Source organism: Salmo salar, unplaced genomic scaffold (assembly GCF_965601325.2).
Source record: "Salmo salar unplaced genomic scaffold, fSalSal1 ptg000129l, whole genome shotgun sequence".
Taxonomy (NCBI): domain Eukaryota; kingdom Metazoa; phylum Chordata; class Actinopteri; order Salmoniformes; family Salmonidae; genus Salmo; species Salmo salar.
Genome location: NW_027675318.1, coordinates 87958 through 111865, shown reverse-complemented (window position 1 = coordinate 111865; position 23908 = coordinate 87958). Strand labels below are relative to the sequence as shown.

The following is a 23908-nucleotide window of genomic DNA, read 5'->3' as shown; positions in this document are numbered from 1 at the left end:
TAACACTATTGATACTGATACTGGGTTAACCCTGTTGATACTGATACTGGGTTAACAGTATTTATACTGATACTGGGTTAACCCTATTGATACTGATACTGGGTTAACCCTGTTGATACTGATACTGGGTTAACAGTATTTATACTGATACTGGGTTAACCCTATTGATACTGATACTGGGTTAACACTATTTATACTGATACTGGGTTAACCCTGTTGATACTGATACTGGGTTAACCCTGTTGATACTGATACTGGGTTAACCCTGTTGATACTGATACTGGGTTAACCCTGTTGATACTGATACTGGGTTAACACTATTAATACTGATACTGGGTTAACCCTGTTGATACTGATACTGGGTTAACACTATTAATACTGATACTGGGTTAACCCTGTTTATACTGATACTGGGTTAACCCTATTTATACTGATACTGGGTTAACCCTATTGATACTGATACTGGGTTAACCCTGTTTATACTGATACTGGGTTAACCCTATTTATACTGATACTGGGTCAACACTATTTATACTGATACTGGGTTAACCCTGTTTATACTGATACTGGTTTAACACTATTTATACTGATACTGGGTCAACACTATTTATACTGATACTGGGTTAACCCTGTTTATACTGATACTGGGTTAACCCTATTTATACTGATACTGGGTCAACACTATTTATACTGATACTGGGTTAACCCTGTTTATACTGATACTGGTTTAACACTATTTATACTGATACTGGGTCAACACTATTTATACTGATACTGGGTTAACCCTGTTTATACTGATACTGGGTTTAACACTATTTATACTGATACTGGGTCAACACTATTTATACTGATACTGGGTTAACCCTGTTTATACTGATACTGGGTTAACACTATTGATACTGATACTGGGTTAACCCTATTGATACTGATACTGGGTTAACCCTATTGATACTGATACTGGGTTAACCCTATTGATACTGATACTGGGTTAACCCTGTTTATACTGATACTGGGTTAACCCTATTGATACTGATACTGGGTTAACCCTATTGATACTAATACGGGGTTACCCTATTGATACTGATACTGGGTTAACCCTATTTATACTGATACTGGGTTAACCCTGTTTATACTGATACTGGGTTAACAGTATTTATACTGATACTGGGTTAACAGTATTTATACTGATACTGGGTTAACACTATTTATACTGATACTGGGTTAACCCTGTTTATACTGATACTGGGTTAACCCTATTAATACTGATACTGGGTTAACACTATTGATACTGATACTGGGTTAACACTATTGATACTGATACTGGGTTAACCCTATTGATACTGATACTGGGTTAACCCTATTAATACTGATACTGGGTTAACCCTATTGATACTGATACTGGGTTAACACTATTTATACTGATACTGGGTTAACCCTGTTTATACTGATACTGGGTTAACCCTGTTTATACTGATACTGGGTTAACACTATCTATACTGATACTGGGTTAACCTATTTATACTGATACTGGGTTAACACTATTGATACTGATACTGGGTTAACCCTATTGATACTGATACTGGGTTAACCCTATTGATACTGATACTGGGTTAACCCTATTGATGCTGATACTGGGTTAACACTATTGATATTGATACTGGGTTAACCCTATTGATGCTGATACTGGGTTAACCCTGTTTATACTGATACTGGGTTAACCCTATTAATACTGATACTGGGTTAACCCTATTGATGCTGATACTGGGTTAACACTATTGATATTGATACTGGGTTAACCCTATTGATGCTGATACTGGGTTAACCCTGTTTATACTGATACTGGGTTAACCCTATTGATACTGATACTGGGTTAACACTATTTATACTTATACTGGGTTAACCCTGTTGATACTGATACTGGGTTAACCCTGTTGATACTGATACTGGGTTAACCCTGTTGATACTGATACTGGGTTAACCCTATTGATGCTGATACTGGGTTAACCCTGTTTATACTGATACTGGGTAAACCCTATTAATGCTGATACTGGGTTGACCCTATTGATGCTGATACTGGGTTAACCCTATTGATGCTGATACTGGGTTAACACTATTGATACTGATACTGGGTTAACCCTATTAATACTGATACTGGGTTAACACTATTGATACTGATACTGGGTTAACACTATCGCTGTGATGCATAGGGTGTTTTCCTTGTTCACCAGCGACCTGGGTTCACTGCTCTGCCCTGCTGTTTGCTACAATATTAATATCATAGACTACCTGTTAAACGAAGAGACACAATAATATGAGTGAAAGGATTTCAGGATAATATCAGTGAGTGTTGATTTAGAGTTGTCTTCTGGGTTCATCCTTGTAGCTGCCTTTATCAACAGGGTGAAATGTAACAAATGACATCAGAGTTGGGAGGTAACCAGTCCTTGTTTAAATCACCATGACAACCATTTCATTATTTCTCCAGAGCAGCAAGGGAATCTAGAGACTCAACCTTTGTAGAATCACAATCACCTTTATTCACCAAGTACATTTGCACGTACATATGTAGGATCTTAATTTGAGCCAGTTTACTACAGCAGGAAAATATTCCTGCAGCAACAAGAAATGTGAATTATCATGGGGATTATAATTAATGGACATTTTTGTAGGGGTTGATACTTAAGTCTGATATCTCTAAGTGGAAATTACAAACTTCAGAAGCCTTTTTAATCCTCAAATACACTACAAGTTTTACATTTCCTGCATTGCAGGAACGTTCTTCTGCAGTAGGGAGTGATCAAAATAAGATCCTACATCTGTACACATAATTTTACATGGTGAATAACATACAGCTGGCAGGTTTTACGCTTTTTCGATAGTACACCGATCTCTGGTAAGACAAGGGGTGGCGGTTTATGTATATTTGTATGTATGTGTATATAGCCTCAACTATTGTTATTTTACTGCTGCTGTTTAATTTTTGTTACTTTTTATGTCTATTTTTTTCTTATGTGTTTTTTATTTAACACCTATTTTTCTTAAAACTTGTTGGTTAAGAGCTTGTAAGTAAGCATTTCACTGTAAGGTCTACAACTGTGGTATTCGGTGCATGTGGCAAATAAAATGTAAATAAATAAAATGTGAATATATTTGATAGACAACATTTAGAGGCAGAATACAGACAGAAGAGTTATAACATTATACACAGCTAGGTAGAGTGAGCATAGAACTATATGAGAATACATTTTTATTTTATTTTATTTAACCTTTATTTAACTAGGCAAGTCAGTTAAGAACAAATTCTTATTTACAATGATGGCCCAGGGGCGAAAATCTGATATCAACTTTGGAGGGGACAATTACATTACATTTTCTCAAGAGCAATTCCTGAGGGGGACACCAAAAGTAGTGCTGTAACACATAGCCTACGTTTAATATGGTAAATGTATATTGAGGAACCAAAGAAATAAGGTGTTTGCCGTACTCCTAACTACCGGTACCCAAAACTACACAACTAATCACAACAGCAATACCATTGCCTTTAACAAATCTTAGTTCAGTCACCAGTTTAAGTTGAGAGTGGGGGTATCCATGGCATTTTCCAATTATGTTCCTATTTTACAAGTTAAAAAAATTGAGAACCTTTCATAATGTTGCCAAACAAAGACTCAACAAACTTACCTGAGACTCCCTGTCTCTGCCAGTCTGTCCCTGCATATCTGTCCCCAACTCTGCTGTCTGTGTGCCATCTGTTGCCTGCTCTGCCTAATGACATCATTGTGAAACATTTCCATTAGAATTTCATTTCTTTCTTATGAACATTTTATCAACTAGTCTTTGAGATATTAGGCTACGAGGGTTCTTACTTTGCGTTTTGGTGTACTGAAAAATACTCTGATGTCCGTCTTTTTTCTGCCATTTTTCTGCCATTTTTCTACCTGGTTGGCTACACACACACAGTATGTAGGTTATTTACAGTAGGAGATGGGCTTCTATCATCTTATCTTCTATCATTCTATATGGGCTTCGATCTAAAAGGTAGCTAGCAAATGTGAAACGGATTGCAGTGACAAGAGTTGACAGCTGTATGAGTTCACCATTTACACAACATATGCTGCAACCTTTTGTAATTTTAATCGTTTGTTTCATATTGGCTGGCTTCTAACAATAGCTGAATTTGCAAAGCTAGCGAGCACCAATTCAGTGGTGTTTGCTATAATCTTTGCTACCCAGGTTAAATAAAGGTGAAATAAAATATATTAATAAAAGTTCCCTTGCGACAATTTAGCTTTTGCAACGAGACCATTAAATATATTTAAAACAATGGTAGAAGAGAGTGAAGTTCTGTTCAGTTTATCGCTAACCTTATCACAGGGACTTTGAAGCACTAACTTACATGCATGCTGATCTTGGAATAAATTGACGATAGCAAAGATTCCATCTTTGACGACGCCACATACATGGAATAGGTACTAGCTAGCTTAATAGTTAATATTTGCGCGCTAGCTCTGCATATTCAGCTAGTGTGTGTGCGCGATTGACTGGATTAACCTCACGTCAGTTACGTGTATTGAGTGCCTTTCAGACAGTAGATACGACCTCTACGTTACCTCGCAAGCTAAGGAACTGGCAGTGGATCAAACCATTGTGAGGCAAAGGGTGGGGGGGGTCGCAATCTTTTGAAACTTAAGAACAAGCTATTAAGTGTCTATAATCAGCACAATTGCTTTCATTGCATATTATTAATATTATTTAAATTACATAGTTATGTTTCAGTGATATATTGGGGGGGACAAATCATATTTTTCCCAGGATGGGGGGGTTGTGTCCCCCCCGTCCCCCCCGGCATTTCCGCCCCTGTGATGGCCTACCGGGGAACAGTGGGTAACCTGCCTTGTTCAGGGGCAGAACAACCGAATTTTACCTTGTCAGCTTGGAGATTCGATGCAGCAACATTTCAGTTACTAGCCCAATACTCTAACAACTAGGCTACCTGCCACCCCCATTAAAAGTGTGTGGTTGTTAACAAGTGTTAAAAAAAACTGTACATATAGGCATACAACTACAATTAAAACATATATATTAATAAAGACACTGTATATTCATAACGCTAGCAAAACTTATTTTAGATTGTTGTTGCAAAGGCTTCTGTTAATTTCACCCAAAAATGTGGGTCTTTTCTCATGAAGTCAAAATAAAATCTGCTACAATACTTTTTGTAAATATTTGCAGGTATTGAGTGTGAGATTTTGTTGCCTGAGATGTCTGTCTGTTTAGTGCTGCATGCTTGATATTGCTGACCCCTTATTGGGAGGTGGCTTACTAGTTTGTATATTGTACTGATTCATATGGATACCTGTCCATACATTGGCTGTAAAAGTGTATAAAAACAGAAAAGCATATAACTGTAGCTATGTGGTCTTTACTTGAGTGTGTTTCAGCAGGGTGAGGTCAGAGAGATGCTTCCAAGTCACTGTTTTTCTGAACTCATAAAATCCTTTACACAATCTGATGGGATGGATGTTCAACCCCATTAAAATGACCATAAGGTCAATATAGAACCTTTAAGTTAAGACCTCACAGATCTGTTCATGGCAAAGCAGTTCAATGAATGATACTAATTGATTCTGTGACAGTATTCATAAAGAGTAGGACAGCTGATCTAGGATCAGTTAAGTATTTTAGATCATAATGTATTAGATTACATGGAGTGGGGGACCTGATCCTAGATCATAATGAATCAGATTACATGGAGAGGGGGAACCTGATCCTAGATCATAATGAATCAGATTACATGGAGAGGAGGGACCTTATCCTAGATCATCATGAATTAGATTACATGGAGAGGGGGGACCTGATCCTAGATCATAATGAATCAGATTACATGGAGAGGACGGACCTGATCCTAGATCATAATGAATCAGATTACATGGAGAGGGGGGACCTGATCCTAGATCATAATGAATCAGATTACATGGAGAGGACGGACCTGATCCTAGATCACATTGAATCAGATTACATGGAGAGGGGGACCTGATCCTAGATCATAATGAATCAGATTACATGGAGAGGGGGGACCTGATCCTAGATCATAATGAATCAGATTACATGGAGAGGGGGAACCTGATCCTAGATCATAATGAATCAGATTACATGGAGAGGGGGGACCTGATCCTAGATCATAATGAATCAGATTACATGGAGAGGGGGGACCTGATCCTAGATCATAATGAATCAGATTACATGGAGAGGGGGGACCTGATCCTAGATCATAATGAATCAGATTACATGGAGAGGGGGGACCTGATCCTAGATCACAATGAATCAGATTACATGGAGAGGGGTACCTGATCCTAGATCATAATGAATCAGATTACATGGAGAGGAGGGACCTGATCCTAGATCACAATGAATCAGATTACATGGAGAGAGGGACCTGATCCTAGATCATAATGAATGAGATTACATGGAGAGGGGGGATCTGATCCTAGATTATAATGAATCAGATTACATGGAGAGGAGGACCTGATCATAGATCATAGTGAATCAGATTACATGGAGAGGGGGGACCTGATCCTAGATCATAATGAATCAGATTACATGGGGAGGGGGGACCTGATCCTAGATCATAATGGATCATATTACATGGAGAGGTGGGACCTGATCCTAGATCATAATGAATCAGATTACATGGAGAGGGGGGACCTGATCCTAGATCACAATGAATCAGATTACATGGAGAGGGGTACCTGATCCTAGATCATAATGAATCAGATTACATGGAGATTGGGACCTGATCCTAGATCACATTGAATTAGATTACATGGAGATGGGGGACCTGATCCTATGTCATAATGAATCAGATTACATGGAGAGGAGGACCTGATCCTAGATCATAATGAATCAGATTACATGGAGAGGGGGGACCTGATCTTAGATCATAATGAATCAGATTACATGGAGAGGGGGGACCTGATCCTAGATCATAATGAATCAGATTACATGGAGAGGGGGGACCTGATCCTAGATCACATTGAATCAGATTACATGGAGAGGAGGGACCTGATCTTAGATCATAATGAATCAGAGTACATGGAGAGGAGGACCTGATACCATATCAGCACTCCTCCTCTGGGACACTGCCTTTATGAAACCAAACACATAGTTGTTAAATCTAGTTACAGCAGGTGTTTACTGCCATCTAGTGGAAGATACCAATAAAACACTTTATTTTCAGGGTGGGGAGGCGGCTGATTGAAACAGAAAGTTAAGTTGTTCTTTTGTACAGAATCCATTTTGAGACGACAGAGCAGAAGACGCTATATGGAGATTACTGACAAATAAGTAAGTATTTCTGAACAATAATTCATTCTAAAGGACAGAGTAAGATAATGAATATCTGTAATGAGATGTTACTAGTTAGTAGAACTGCTACTTGAGCTGAGTTGCTGACAGACAGCAGTTTTCAAAGTGGAAACTAATCAGTAGGTCTACATGTTATCAGTAAAACGTCTGGTAAAGATGGTGGAGGAGCTTTTACATTATATGGTTTTATGTTTATCTCAGGGTTTCTCATCCTGTTGTTCTGACCAGCACTTACACACCGGATTCAACTAATCATTAAATATTTTAAAACAGTTTAATATTTGAGGCATACAAATGAACATTCTCAAATGAAAACCTTTTGGGTTTGAAGGCCTGTTTACAATTATTAAAGGCCTACTAGAATTCATATTTGATGAAAAAAACACAGCTAAACCTGGTTTCTAGTAAATTATATGTTTATCTAAAATAATGTAAAAGAGATGTCTTGAAGAAGGACTATAATATAAAAACTGAAGCATGATTCAGTACAATGTCATGAGTTACTGCTGTCACATGGAACTGACTGTTAGCCCCACCTGCTGGATACTGTTGTTATATAACTATTGTTATATAAATGGGTGGTGACGTGTTTGACTATGATTGGTGTTAAAACAATTCTAATTAAATTATTAAATGAAATCATACTCTACCTTAACCACAATGTATTTAAAAATGCATTTTGTTTGTTATGAAAAAGAATGCTCTTAAACATTTGCATTTAAAGTATAACTTTTAATGTATATAAACAAAGTGCATATAAATCTAACCATTGAAAATGAATACAACCTGAACAACATAATAATAGAATATTTAACCATATCAAAGAAAAATAAATAACAATGTGCAAAACTGCAGCATCCCAAAACATTAAACTGGTCCCTCTTTTCTCTCTCTTCTTTATTACCATGTTATAACCAGCAGCATACAGCAATGCTGACCAGATTTTGCTTTTATGAGAGATTTGCATTCAGAAATGCAAGCTGCCTCACTTTCGAGGGGCTGATGCGGTTTCTTCTCTCAGTAATTATTTGTCCTGTTTTCGAGAAGACCCTCTCAGAGGGAACGGATGTGGCCACTATGCGGAGTCTCCCTGTCATGACTTTAGTAAGCCGTGGGTAGACAGAGGCCTTGTTCTTCCACCAGCTCAGAGGATCTGCAGATCTTTGGAGGAGGGGCTCCTCCAAATAGGATCGGACCTCCATTATGGCATCTGCTGAGAGATTCCTTCGTGCTGCATCCCCAGTTGCTCTCTCGTCAAACAGCATCCAAACAGCAGACGTTTGTGACACTACTGCTGGTGCTGTCCCTCCATCTGATCCCTCTTCTTCCTGATGCCCTGGTGCCTGAGCCAGCTGACTGCTGGGGCTGTCCCTCCATCTGATCCCTCTTCTTCCTGATGCCCTGGTGCCTGAGCCAGCTGACTGCTGGGGCTGTCCCTCCATCTGATCCCTCTTCTTCCTGATGCCCTGGTGCCTGAGCCAGCTGACTGCTGGGGCTGTCCCTCCCTGCTGAGGAGGTTATTCTTTGAAGAGCCTCATCAATCGCTATGGCATCACTGAAGGCTAACTACTTAAACCTGGGGTCAAGTGCAGCGGTTTCTGATAGCACGTGATTATATTCCATTCTGTGGAACTTTCTGTCCATTGATGAACATAGGGTGTCCATCAACTCGGTCACATTAAATTTGCTTCTCTCTGGCGTCTGGCTGTGATTCGCTGCAGACCCTTACACAGGAGTATCATTGTTGAGGTGGTCACATAGCTGAAAAGAGAGAACAGTAACTTATTAGTTCAGCTTCATGTTTAGTCTACTGATACTACATTCTCATCTACTGCTCATATACATATATAATACTGGATTAAATAATGATGCAGTAATAACTGCTTACTGTACCTCACTCCACTGATCTCCACAGTGACCTGCTCCAGGACTGCACACCTCCTCCACCACCTCCCATTCCTCTTGGGTCAGAGCATCAACAGGTGCATTGACAATGCCCAGGGTAGAGATGATGGCATCCTTTGACTCAAGAAACCGCTTCAACATATAAAATGTTGAATTCCATCTTGTAGTGCAGTCTTGTTTAGGCCTCAGCTCATGCATCCCCATCTGGCGTTGTGTAGACTTTAGTTTTTCAGCACCTACTGTGCTCCTGTGGAAGTATTCCACAGCTGCTTTCACTTTGTCCACAGTAGGCTTCATCACCTTCAGAGCATCTCTTACAATCAGGTTGATTGTATGGGCAAGACATGGATGATGGGTCAATTTATTAAACATTTTCATGGCTTTGGTTATGTTAGCTGCATTGTCGCTAACACAACAGACCACTTTTCCATCTACTTGTCCTTCTCTGGCCACTCTCAACAGTTCCTCTGCCAAGTTCTCTGGGTGTGTCTGTCGCTGAACTCAAAGCAGTCCAGAAGACAGCTAGACATCGAAAAAATCTTCAATGAAGTGACATGTACCCGACATGTAAGAAGTGGTTACCCTTGATGTCCAGCAGTCAGTGGTAAGGAAAACTGCAGTAGCTTTTTAGACTCTTTTCCACACTGAAGCCTGTGTGCTCTCGTACATTTGTGGAAAAGTGATTTTGAAAGGGTTTTCCTGCTTGGAATTGTGTACATTGGATTTACATTATTGCTATAATTTCTAAAACCTCCACAATCTAAAATGGCTGGAAATCGGTGGCAATCATTTTAGCCAATGCAATATCAATGTGGCCTTGTTTTGCTAAAGACATAGACTTTGGAATAAACTGGTCCATAGAAGACTGCGTTGCTGTGGGTCATGGAGTAGGTCTACTGGACAGAGTGGATACATCTCCACCACTATCACTAGCAGGTCTACTGGACTGAGTGGATACATATCCACCACTATCACTAGCAGGCCTACTGGACTGAGTGGATACATCTCCATGTGTGGAGGTACTGGCTCCACCACTATCACTAGCAGGTCTACTGGACTGAGTGGATACATCTCCACCACTATCACTAGCAGGCCTACTGGACTGAGTGGATACATCTCCACGTGTGGAGGTACTGGCTCCACCACTATCACTAGCAGGTCTACTGGACTGAGTGGATACATCTCCACCACTATCACTAGCAGGCCTACTGGACTGAGTGGATACATGTCCATGTGTGGAGGTACTGGCTCCACCACTATCACTAGCATGTCTACTGGACTGACTGGACACATCTCCACCACTATCACTAGCAGGTCTACTGGACTGAGTGGATACATCTCCATGTGTGGAGGTACTGGCTCCACCACTATCACTAGCAGGTCTACTGGACTGACTGGACACATCTCCACCACTATCATTAACAGGTCTACTGGACTGAGTGGATACATCTCCATGTGTGGAGGTACTGGCTCCACCACTATCACTAGCAGGTCTACTGGACTGAGTGGATACATCCCCACCACTATCACTAGCAGGTCTACTGGACTGAGTGGTTACATCCCCACCACTATCACTAGCAGGTCTACTGGACTGAGTGGATACATCTCCACCACTATCACAAGCAGGTCTACTGGACTGAGTGGATACATCTCCACCACTATCACTAGCAGGTCTACTGGACTGAGTGGATACATCTCCACCACTATCACTAGCAGGTCTACTGGACTGAGTGGATACATCTCCACCACTATCACTAGCAGGTCTACTGGACTGAGTGGATACATCTCCACCACTATCACTAGCAGGCCTACTGGACTGAGTGGATGCATCTCCATGTGTGGAGGTACTGGCTCCACCACTATCACTAGCAGGTCTACTGGACTGAGTGGATACATCTCCACCACCATCACTAGCAGGCCTACTGGACTGAGTGGATACATCTCCACGTGTGGAGGTACTGGCTCCACCACTATCACTAGCAGGTCTACTGGACTGAGTGGATACATCTCCACCACTATCACTAGCAGGCCTACTGGACTGAGTGGATACATGTCCATGTGTGGAGGTACTGGCTCCACCACTATCACTAGCAGGTCTACTGGACTGACTGGACACATCTCCACCACTATCACTAGCAGGTCTACTGGACTGAGTGGATACATCTCCATGTGTGGAGGTACTGGCTCCACCACTATCACTAGCAGGTCTACTGGACTGACTGGACACATCTCCACCACTATCATTAACAGGTCTACTGGACTGAGTGGATACATCCCCACCACTATCACTAGCAGGTCTACTGGACTGAGTGGTTACATCCCCACCACTATCACTAGCAGGTCTACTGGACTGAGTGGATACATCTCCACCACTATCACTAGCAGGTCTACTGGACTGAGTGGATACATCTCCACCACTATCACTAGCAGGTCTACTGGACTGAGTGGATACATCTCCACCACTATCACTAGCAGGTCTACTGGACTGAGTGGATACATCTCCACCACTATCACTAGCAGGTCTACTGGACTGAGTGGATACATCTCCACCACTATCACTAGCAGGCCTACTGGACTGAGTGGATACATCTCCATGTGTGGAGGTACTGGCTCCACCACTATCACTAGCAGGTCTACTGGACTGAGTGGATACATCTCCACCACTATCACTAGCAGGCCTACTGGACTGAGTGGATACATCTCCACGTGTGGAGGTACTGGCTCCACCACTATCACTAGCAGGTCTACTGGACTGAGTGGATACATCTCCACCACTATCACTAGCAGGCCTACTGGACTGAGTGGATACATGTCCATGTGTGGAGGTACTGGCTCCACCACTATCACTAGCAGGTCTACTGGACTGACTGGACACATCTCCACCACTATCACTAGCAGGTCTACTGGACTGAGTGGATACATCTCCATGTGTGGAGGTACTGGCTCCACCACTATCACTAGCAGGTCTACTGGACTGACTGGACACATCTCCACCACTATCATTAACAGGTATACTGGACTGAGTGGATAGATCTCCATGTGTGGAGGTACTGGCTCCACCACTATCACTAGCAGGTCTACTGGACTGAGTGGATACATCTCCACCACTATCACTAGCAGGTCTACTGGACTGAGTGGATACATCCCCACCACTATCACTAGCAGGTCTACTGGACTGAGTGGTTACATCCCCACCACTATCACTAGCAGGTCTACTGGACTGAGTGGATACATCTCCACCACTATCACTAGCAGGTCTACTGGACTGAGTGGATACATCTCCACCACTATCACTAGCAGGTCTACTGGACTGAGTGGATACATCTCCATGTGTGGAGGTACTGGCTCCACCACTATCACTAGCAGGTCTACTGGACTGAGTGGATACATCTCCACCACTATCACTAGCAGGTCTACTGGACTGAGTGGATACATCCCCACCACTATCACTAGCAGGTCTACTGGACTGAGTGGTTACATCCCCACCACTATCACTAGCAGGTCTACTGGACTGAGTGGATACATCTCCACCACTATCACTAGCAGGTCTACTGGACTGAGTGGTTACATCCCCACCACTATCACTAGCAGGTCTACTGGACTGAGTGGATACATCTCCACCACTATCACTAGCAGGTCTACTGGACTGAGTGGATACATCTCCACCACTATCACTAGCAGGTCTACTGGACTGAGTGGATACATCTCCACCACTATCACTAGCAGGTCTACTGGACTGAGTGGATACATCTCCACCACTATCACTAGCAGGCCTACTGGACTGAGTGGATACATCTCCATGTGTGGAGGTACTGGCTCCACCACTATCACTAGCAGGTCTACTTGACTGAGTGGATACATCTCCACGTGTGGAGGTGCTGGCTCCACCACTATCACTAGCAGGCCTACTGGACTGAGTGGGTACTGGCTCCACCACTATCACTAGCAGGTCTACTGGACTGAGTGGATACATCTCCACCACTATCACTAGCAGGTCTACTGGACTGAGTGGATACATCTCCACGTGTGGAGGTGCTGGCTCCACCACTATCACTAGCAGGTCTACTGGACTGAGTGGATACATCTCCACCACTATCACTAGCAGGTCTACTGGACTGAGTGGATACATCTCCACGTGTGGAGGTGCTGGCTCCACCACTATCACTAGCATGTCTACTGGACTGAGTGGATACATATCCACCACTATCACTAGCAGGTCTACTGGACTGAGTGGATACATCTCCACCACTATCACTAGCAGGTCTACTGGACTGAGTGGATACATCTCCACCACTATCACTAGCAGGCCTACTGGACTGAGTGGATACATCTCCACCACTATCACTAGCAGGTCTACTGGACTGAGTGGATACATCTCCACCACTATCACTAGCAGGCCTACTGGACTGAGTGGATACATCTCCACCACTATCACTAGCAGGTCTACTGGACTGAGTGGATACATCTCCACGTGTGGAGGTGCTGGCTCCACCACTATCACTAGCAGGTCTACTGGACTGAATGGATACATCTCCACCACTATCACTAGCAGGTCTACTGGACTGAGTGGATACATCTCCACGTGTGGAGGTGCTGACTCCACCACTATCACTAGCAGGTCTACTGGACTGAGTGGATACATCTCCACGTGTGGAGGTGCTGACTCCACCACTATCACTAGCAGGCCCGCTGACCTGATCCTAGATCATAATGAATCAGATTACATGGATAGGAGGACCTGATCCTAGATCATAATGAATCAGGTTACATGGAGAGGGGGGACCTGATCCTAGATCATAATGAATCAGATTACATGGAGAGGGGGGACCTGATCCTATATCATAATGAATCAGATTACATGGAGAGGGGGGGACCTGATCCTAGATCATAATGAATCAGATTACATGGAGAGGGGGGACCTGATCCTAGATCATAATGAATCAGATTACATGGAGAGGAGGGACCTGATCCTATATCATAATGAATCAGATTACATGGAGAGGGGGGGACCTGATCCTAGATCATAATGAATCAGATTACATGGAGAGGGGGGGCCTGATCCTAGATCATAATGAATCAGATTATATGGAGAGGAGGACCTGATCCTATATCATAATGAATCAGATTACATAGAGAGGAGGACCTGATCCTAGATTATAATGAATCAGATTACATGGAGAGGGGGACCTGATCCTAGATCATAATGAATCAGATTACATGGAGAGGAGGGGACCTGATCCTAGATCATAATGAATCAGATTACATGGAGAGAGGAGGACCTGATCCTAGATCATAATGAATCAGATTACATGGAGAGGAGGGACCTGATCCTAGATCACAATGAATCAGATTACATGGAGAGGGGGGGACCTGATCCTAGATCATAATGAATCAGATTACATGGAAAGGGGGGACCTGATCCTAGATCATAATGAATCAGATTACATGGAGAGGGGGGACCTGATCCTAGATCATAATGAATCAGATTACATGGAGAGGGGGGACCTGATCCTAGATCATAATGAATCAGATTACATGGAGAGGGGGGACCTGATCCTAGATCATAATGAATCAGATTACATGGAGAGGGGTGACATGATCCTAGATCATAATGAATCAGATTACATGGAGAGGGGGGACCTGATCCTAGATCATAATGAATCAGATTACATGGAGAGGGGTGACATGATCCTAGATCATAATGAATCAGATTACATGGAGAGGGGGGACCTGATCCTAGATCATAATGAATCAGATTACATGGAGAGGGGGACCTGATCCTAGATCATAATGAATCAGATTACATGGAGAGGGGGACCTGATCCTAGATCATAATGAATCAGATTACATGGAGAGGGGGACCTGATCCTAGATCATAATGAATCAGATTACATGGAGAGGAGGACCTGATCCTAGATCATAATGAATCAGATTACATGGAGAGGAGGACCTGATCCTAGATCATAATGAATCAGATTACATGGAGAGGAGGACCTGATCCTAGATCATAATGAATCAGATTACATGGAGAGGAGGGACCTGATCCTAGATCATAATGAATCAGATTACATGGAGAGGGGGGGACCTGATCCTAGATCATAATGAATCAGGTTACATGGAGAGGAGGACCTGATCCTAGATCACAATGAATCAGATTACATGGAGAGGTGGGACCTGATCCTAGATCATAATGAATCAGATTACATGGAGAGGGGGGACCTGATCCTAGATCATAATGAATCAGATTACATGGAGAGGGGGGACCTGATCCTGATTCAGCACTCCTCCTTTGAGACACTGCCTTTATGATTAAGGAATGCTGTTGTAAATTGTAGTTACAGCAGGTGTTTACTGCCATCTAGTGGAAGATACCAATAAAACACTTTATTTTCAGGGTGGGGAGACGGCTGAGTGAAACAGAAAGTAAAGTTGTTCTTTTGTTCAGGATCCATTTTGAGACGACAGAGCAGAAGACGCTATATGGAGATTACTGACAAATAAGTAAGTATTTCTGAACAATAATTCATTCTAAAGGACAGAGTAAGATAATGAATATCTGTAATGAGATGTTACTAGTTAGTAGAACTGCTACTTGAGCTGAGTTGCTGACAGACAGCAGTTTTCAAAGTGGAAACTAATCAGTAGGTCTACATGTTATCAGTAAAACGTCTGGTAAAGATGGCGGAGGAGCTTTTACATTATATGGTTTTATGTTTATCTCAGGGTTTCTCATCCTGTTGTTCTGACCAGCACTTACACACCGGATTCAACTAATCATCAAATATATATTTGAAGATAGATTTAAGGCATCATTAAAACCTTTTGGGTTTGTAGGCCTGTTTACAATTATTAAAGTCCTACAGTAATTCATATTTTGGAGGAAAAAAACACAGCTAAACTTGGTTACGAGTAAATTATATGTTTAGCAAAAATAACATAAGAAGGACTATAATAAAAAAACTGAAGCAAGATTCGGTACAATGTCATGATTTGCTGCTGTCGCATGCAACTGACTGTTACCTCTGGTTACTGTTGTAAATGCCTCTGGGTTTAGAACTCTGTGTCTCAGTGCCCTGCGACAGTGGGAAGTTCGTTTTGCATGGCCCGGTGCTACAGGTGAGTGGAGTTTTATTTTAAGGAACAATGGAATGGTCTAAAATGCGTAAACTCTGCGCACCCGGGGAGCCGGGCAATGCAAAACGAATTCACCCAGTGACCGTTACTTTATTTCCTTATATGAAACTGAAAGTAACTTTGTAGCCCACGCAGTTACAAAATGTCTGTTGAAACTGTGGCTCATATGTCTCTAGAACGTTAGAACAGTGGTGGAAAAAGTACTCAATTCTCATACTGGAGTTAAAGTAAAGATACCTTAATAGAAAATGACTCAATTAAAAGTGAAAGTCACCCAGTAAAATACTTCTTCAGTAGAAGTCTAAAAGTATTTGGTTTAAAATATAATTAAGTATCAAAAGTAAATGTAATTGCTAAAATATACTTAAGCATCAAAAGTAAAAGTAAAGTAGTGATCATTTAAAAATCATTTTATTAAGCAAACCAGACGGCACAATTTTCTTGTTATTTTAATTTACGGATAGCCAGGGTCACACTCCAACACTCAGACATCATTTAAAAATGAAGCATTTGTGTTTAGTGAGTCCTCCAGGTCAGAGGCAGTAATGACCAGGGATGTTCTCTGTTTAGTGAGTCCTCCAGATCAGAGGCAGTAGGGATGACCAGGGATGTTCTCTGTTTAGTGAGTCCTCCAGATCAGAGGCAGTAGGGATGACCAGGGATGTTCTCTGTTTAGTGAGTCCTCCAGATCAGAGGCAGTAGGGATGACCAGGGATGTTCTCTGTTTAGTGAGTCCTCCAGATCAGAGGCAGTAGGGATGTTCTCTTGATAAGTGTTCAAATTGGACCGTTTTCTGTCCTGCTAAGCATTCAACATGTAACGAGTACTTTTGGGTGTCAGGGAAAATGTATGGAGTAAAAAGTACATCATTTTCTTCATGAATGTAGTGAAGTAAAAGAGAAAGTTGTTAAAAATATATTTCTCAAAGAGATAATGAATGAATGAGAACAATTGACATTCAAGAATTAGTCACTGTGTTAACCACAACCAACATGTTGGATCTCTGTTTAGTTGTCACTGTGTTAACCACAACCAACATGCTGGATCTCTGTTTAGTTGTCACTGTGTTGACCACAACCAACATCCTGGATCTCTGTTTAGTTGTCACTGTGTTGACCACAACCAACATGCTGGATCTCTGTTTAGTTGTCACTGTGTTAACCACAACCAACATGCTGGATCTCTGTTTAGTTGTTACTGTGTTAACCACAACCAACATGCTGGATCTCTGTTTAGGGGTCACTGTGTTAACCACAACCAACATGCTGGATCTCTGTTTAGGACGTCACTGTGTTAACCACAACCAACATGCTGGATCTCAGTTTAGTTGTCACTGTGTTAACCACAACCAACATGCTGTATCTCTGTTTAGTTGTCACTGTGTTAACCACAACCAACATGCTGGATCTCTGTTTAGTTGTCACTGTGTTAACCACAACCAACATGCTGGATCTCTGTTTAGTTGTCACTGTGTTAACCACAACCAACATGCTGGATCTCTGTTTAGCTGTCACTGTGTTAACCACAATCAACATGTTGGATCTCTGTTTAGGGGTCAGTTCTCTAAAATGAGTCTCTCTGGGGAGAGAGAGGAGGGGGGCCCTGCCTCTAAAATGAGTCTCTCTGGCGAGAGGAAGGAGGGGGGCCCTGCCTCTAAAATGAGTCTCTCTGGGGAGAGAGAGGAGGGGGGCCCTGCCTCTAAAATGAGTCTCTCTGGCGAGAGAGAGAAGGGGGGCCCTGCCTCCAAAATGCATCTCTCTGGCGGACATAACACCAAAGCTAAGAGGTAAGATGACAATTTTATGAATAATTTATTAAGTTTATTTCCTAAATAAATAGCTATCTTAAGGTGAATGCACTTAATGTAAATCTCTCTGGATAAGAGCATCTGCTAAATCAGGGGTTCTCAATCCGGGGTCTGCGGAGGTACTGCAGGGGTTCTGCAGGAAGCGCGGGGAGTGGTGGTGTATCCAGGGAGAAAACTATACTAATATTCTGAAATGTCATTGTGGTCTTATGTTCCCATCTATTGGAATTATTTAGCAACTGCAGTAGTGCTGAAAAAATGTGTTATTCCTTACTAAAGTAGTAATTACTGAGAATTACTAGTTAATTTTATCACTTACAATCATAAAATAACAACTTATACATAACAAACAATTAAACTGACATAAACCAAAATCACTATATATGTAGTTATTTAGTTAATGACCAAATTGAGCCGGTCGGTCACATTTGAGAGTGAGGGAGATATATAGCATTTTGCATAAAAAAAAATATTTTTGTCTCTCTGAAATGAAACCATCAAGTGATAGATTTGAAACAAATCCTTGTCTGTGAGAGATGTAATAATTTATACATAATTTCTTTAAACAATAAAAGCTCATTTCTGTAAAGTGATATGTTGCGTTTTGGAACTCTTCTTATGTTCCCCATCTGAGATCAGAGTAGATGAGAGATGTAATGTTTGTCTCTGTTGTGTTGAAGACCAATCAAGCAGGAGAGACCAGCCTCCCCTGTTCCCAGCTGTGTGTCCATGAAGAGTGACAAGTCTATGAATCATCCTATACACTTTAGAGAGGGAGACTTTTCTACTGAACAAAGGTAAGAAGAACTCATGGGTCATGGTCAGTGTGTTAAACAACACTGTCTCTAGTCATTTCTCCTACTTTAGTCCATTTTCATAGTCCTAAAACTGTGTGTGTGTGTGTGTGTGTGTGTGTGTGTGTACTGTAATCTCATGTTTTGTCCACAGAAACCAACAGGAGAGATCAGAGTCAGAGATTCTCAGTGGTCAGTCTTCCCAGAGTCATCAAACAGACCTGGACTCTATATTCAGTGTATGTGATCCTGTTATGTACATTTGTTTTTGTTTTCCTCAAGTAATGTTTCTTTCAATTATTAATTCATGTGTTAATGAGAAAGCATTTCTTCTCTTGCTTAACTTATTTACTTGATTTATTTCAGTTGCTTGAAGAGAAAATTATAACATTTGTGAAGAACGAGCTGAAGATGTTCAAGAGGATTCTTGGTCCTGAACTCCCAGAAGGCTTTGAGAGTCAGAAGCAGGAGGAGGAAGTGGTGGATGCTGAAGATGAGAAGCAGGAGAGCAGTGCCAGAGAGGGGGCTCTGAAGATCACACTGCACGTCCTGAGGAAAATGAACCGGAAGGAGCTTGCTGACACACTGGAGAAATGTAAGATATGTCTGCCTCATGTTGAATGCTGTTTTATAACATTTAAAAGCTGTGGCTAAAGTACAGCTAAAGTAGCTGTGTAACTCAATGATATTGTAGCAACCTTAACACAACACCTTGTGACCTCATCAAGTAGCAGAAGGGATGTGATGTGGTGATTAATTTAGAGAGAGAGACAGAGAGAGACAACATTAATAATACCATCAATAACACCAATAATAATATAATCAGTCACACCAGTCTGTAATGCATTAAGAAAACATTGATACATTTATACAGTCACTTAAGATAATAAATTATTATTTTAAAACTTTAACAGTCCTTCAATACTGTAGACATTAAAACAGACGTAATATTAATATCCTCTGTGTTATTTCTTCATTCAGATGAGCTTGCTGTGATTTGCCAACGTGAACTCAAATCTAATCTAAAGAAGAAGTTTCAATGTGTATTTGAGGGGATCGCTAAACAAGGAAACCCAACACTTCTCAATAAGATCTACACAGAGCTCTACATCACAGAGGGAGGAACAGGAGAGGTCAATAATGAACATGAGCTGAGACAGATTGAGACAACAACCAGGAAACAAGCAAGACCAGAGACTGCAATCAAATGTAACGACATCTTCAAACCCTTAACTGGACAAGACAAACGTATCAGAACTGTGCTGACAAAGGGAGTCGCTGGCATTGGAAAAACAGTCTCTGTGCAGAAGTTCATTCTGGACTGGGCTGAAGGAAAAGCAAATCAGGATGTTCAATTTGTGTTTTCATTCCCTTTTCGGGAGCTGAATTTGATGAAAGGGGACAAAAACACTTTGATTGAACTTCTCTATCACTTCTCAATGGAAACCAAACAATCAAGAATCTCCAACTACGACAAGTACAAAGTTGTGTTCATCTTTGATGGTCTGGATGAGTGCCGACTGCCCCTAGACTTCCAGAAGAACAAGATCTGTTGTGCCGTCACAGAGTCAACCTCAGTGGATGTTCTGCTGACAAATCTCATCAAGGGAAATCTGCTTCCCTCTGCTCTCCTCTGGATAACTACCCGACCTGCAGCAGCCAATAAGATCCCTTCAGGGTGTGTTGACCAGGTGACAGAGGTACGAGGGTTCAATGACCCACAGAAGGAGGAGTACTTCAGAAAGAGATTCAGTGATGAGGACCTGGCCAGCAGAATCATCTCACATGTAAAGACATCAAGGAGCCTCCACATCATGTGCCACATTCCTGTCTTCTGTTGGATTTCTGCAACAGTCCTCGAACACATGCTGAAACATAAGAGAGAAGAGATGCCCAAGACTCTGACTGAGATGTACACACACCTTGTGGTGTTTCATACCAAACAGAAGAATGAAAAGTATCTTGGGAAAGAAGAGACAGGTCCACACTGGAATAAAGAGAGCATTCTGTCACTGGGAAAACTGGCTTTTCAACAGCTAGTGAAGGGCAATCTGATTTTCTATGAAAAAGACCTGAAAGAGGCTGGCATTGATGTCAATGAAGCCTCTGTGTACTCAGGATTGTGCACACAGCTCTTTAAAGAGGAATGTGGGCTGTACCAGGACAAGGTGTACTGCTTTGTTCATCTGAGCATTCAGGAGTTTCTGGCTGCTGTATATGTGTTCCTCTCATTCATCAACAACAATGAGAATCTCATGGACAAACAGCAAACAAATTCCAGTATATTTTCTCTGCTGTACAGAGACAAGTCTGAAGTTACTGTCTACAAGAGTGCTGTGGATAAAGCCTTACAAAGTGAGATGGGAAACCTGGACCTGTTCCTCCGCTTCCTTCTGGGCCTCTCACTGGAGTCCAATCAGAAGCACTTACGAGGTCTACTGACAAAGACAAGAAGCAGCTCACAGAGCCATGAAGAAACAGTAAAGTACATCAAGGAGAAGATCGGGGAGAATCCCTCTCCAGAGAGGTGCATCAATCTGTTCCACTGTCTGAATGAACTGAATGACCATTCTCTAGTGGAGGAGATCCAAAGCTACCTGAGCTCAGGAAGTCTCTCAAAACCCAACCTGTCACCTGCACAGTGGTCAGCTCTGGTCTTTGTGTTGCTGACTTCAGAAAAGGAGCTGGATGTGTTTGACCTGAAGAAATTCTCCAGATCAGAGGAAGGTCTTCTGAGGCTGCTGCCAGTGATCAAAGCCTCCAGAGCTGCTCTGTGAGTACATAAAATGACATATAAGAAGTATTCATCAGGAAGAAATATTATGTTTAGAGAAAAATATGTATTATAATATGTATGTTGAAAAACATATTGAATAAATGCATTGATGGAAGATGAATCTATATGTTGTTTGGGAATATGAACCAAATGCATCTACCGCTGTCCTTCTATACTACTGGTGTTAAATTAACATTGTGTTTGTGAAGTCATGATGATCTCGTTGCAGGCTGTCAGGCTGTGGAGTCACAAAGAAAGGCTGTGCTTCTCTGGTCTCAGCTCTGAAGTCAAACCCCTCACACCTGAGAGAGCTGGACCTGAGTAACAATGACCTGAAGGATTCAGGAGTGAAGCTGCTCTCTGCTGGACTGGGGGATCCACACTGTAAACTGGAGACTCTGAGGTCAGTATTCCTGTAGTTGGTCAACAAGTGATAACTGTTCACCAGATCCACATGTGTTTACCAGACACACATAGTCCACACCATATGTGTTTGGACAGTGAAGTTTACAGTTTTTGCTCCAGCATTTTGGATTTGAGATAGAATGTTTCATATGAGGGGACAGTACAGAATGTCACCTTTTTTTTTAGGGTATTTTCATACATAGCTGTGTTACTGTTAAGAAAGGAAAGCACTTTATGTATTTAGTTCTCCCATTTGAAAAAGTTGTACATATTCGGACAAATTCACTTATATTGTATTAAAGTTGTCATAAGTTTAGTAGTTGGTCCCATGTTCCATGCCTGCAGTGATTACATCAAGCTTGTGATTCTACAAACTTGTTGAATGCATTTGCAGTTTGTCTTGGTTGTGTTTTGGATTATGTTTTTCCTAATAGAAACTGAATGGTGAATAATGTCCTGTCATTTTGGAGTCACTTCACTTGTATTGTCAGAAAGAATATTACATGTTTCTGAACACTTCTACATTCATGTGGATGCTACCATGATTATGAATAAACATGAATGAATCGTTAATGATGATGAATGAGAAAGTTACAGAGGCACAAAAATCAGACCCTCTCTGTTATTGGTGTTATTCTGTATACTTCTGGCCCTTCTTTGGACACTGTGTTAACTAACTAACCAGACGAGCTTCAATGCCATACAGCTCTCCTTCCGTGGCCTCCCACTGCTCTTAAATACAAGTAAAACTAAATGCTCTTCAACCGATCGCTGCCTGCACCTGCCCGCCCATCCAGCATCACTACTCTGGACGGTTCTGACTTAGAATATGTGGACAACTACAAATACCTAGGTGTCTGGTTAGACTGTAAACTCTCCTTCCAGACTCACTATAAGCATCTCCAATCCAAAATTAAATCTAGAATTGGCTTCCTATTTCGCAACATAGCATCCTTCACTCATGCTGCCAAACATACCCTTATAAAACTGACGATCCTACTGATCCTTGACTTCGGTGATGTCATTTACAAAATAGCCTCCAATACCCTACTCAATAAATTGGATGCAGTCTATCACAGTGCCATCTGTTTTGTCACCAAAGCCCCATATACAGTGGGGGGAAAAAGTATTTGATCCCCTGCTGATTTTGTACGTTTGCCCACTGACAAAGAAAGGATCAGTCTATAATTTTAATGGTAGGTTTATTTGAACAGTGAGAGACAGAATAACAACTAAAATATCCAGAAAAACGTATGTCAGAAATGTTGTAAATTGATTTGCATTTTAATGAGGGAAATAAGTATTTGACCCCCTCTCAATCAGAAAGATTTCTGGCTCCCAGGTGTCTTTTATACAGGTAACGAGCTGAGATTAGGAGCACACTCTTAAAACCTCTTACATCTAGATGTTCCGCTAGCGGAACACCGCTCCAATATCCAATGATAGGGTGTGGCGCGAATTACAAAGTCCTCAAAAATCCCAAAACTTCAATTGTTCAAACATATGACTATTTTACACCATTTTAAAGACAAGACTCTCCTTTATCTAACCACATTGTCCGATTTCAAAAAGGCTTTACAACAAAAGCAAAACATTAGATTATTTCAGGAGAGTACCCATCCAGAAATAATTCACACCCATTTTTCAAGCTAGCATATATGTCACAAAAACAAAACCACAGCTAAATGCAGCACTAACCTTTGATGATCTTCATCAGATGAC

The 23908-nt window shown here is 41.5% G+C and overlaps 1 protein-coding gene and 1 long non-coding RNA gene across 2 annotated transcripts; both read left to right on the top strand.

Moving 5' to 3' along the window:
* The first annotated feature begins 7259 nt into the window (after positions 1–7259).
* LOC123733408 (uncharacterized) lies at positions 7260–19008 on the top strand. The gene is made up of 5 exons (XR_014383145.1): positions 7260–7344; positions 9733–9874; positions 15716–15771; positions 17957–18190; positions 18892–19008. It is a non-coding gene; the product is annotated as an uncharacterized LOC123733408 (long non-coding RNA).
* Positions 19009–19160: 152 nt separating this feature from the next.
* On the top strand, positions 19161–22216 carry LOC145866090 (NLR family CARD domain-containing protein 3-like). The gene is made up of 4 exons (XM_082970957.1): positions 19161–19244; positions 19372–19600; positions 19987–21778; positions 22011–22216. The coding sequence occupies exons 2-4, from the start codon at positions 19417–19419 to the stop codon at positions 22198–22200; spliced, it is 2166 nt and encodes a 721-aa protein (XP_082827083.1). The 5' UTR covers positions 19161–19244; positions 19372–19416; the 3' UTR covers positions 22201–22216.
* Positions 22217–23908: the final 1692 nt, after the last annotated feature.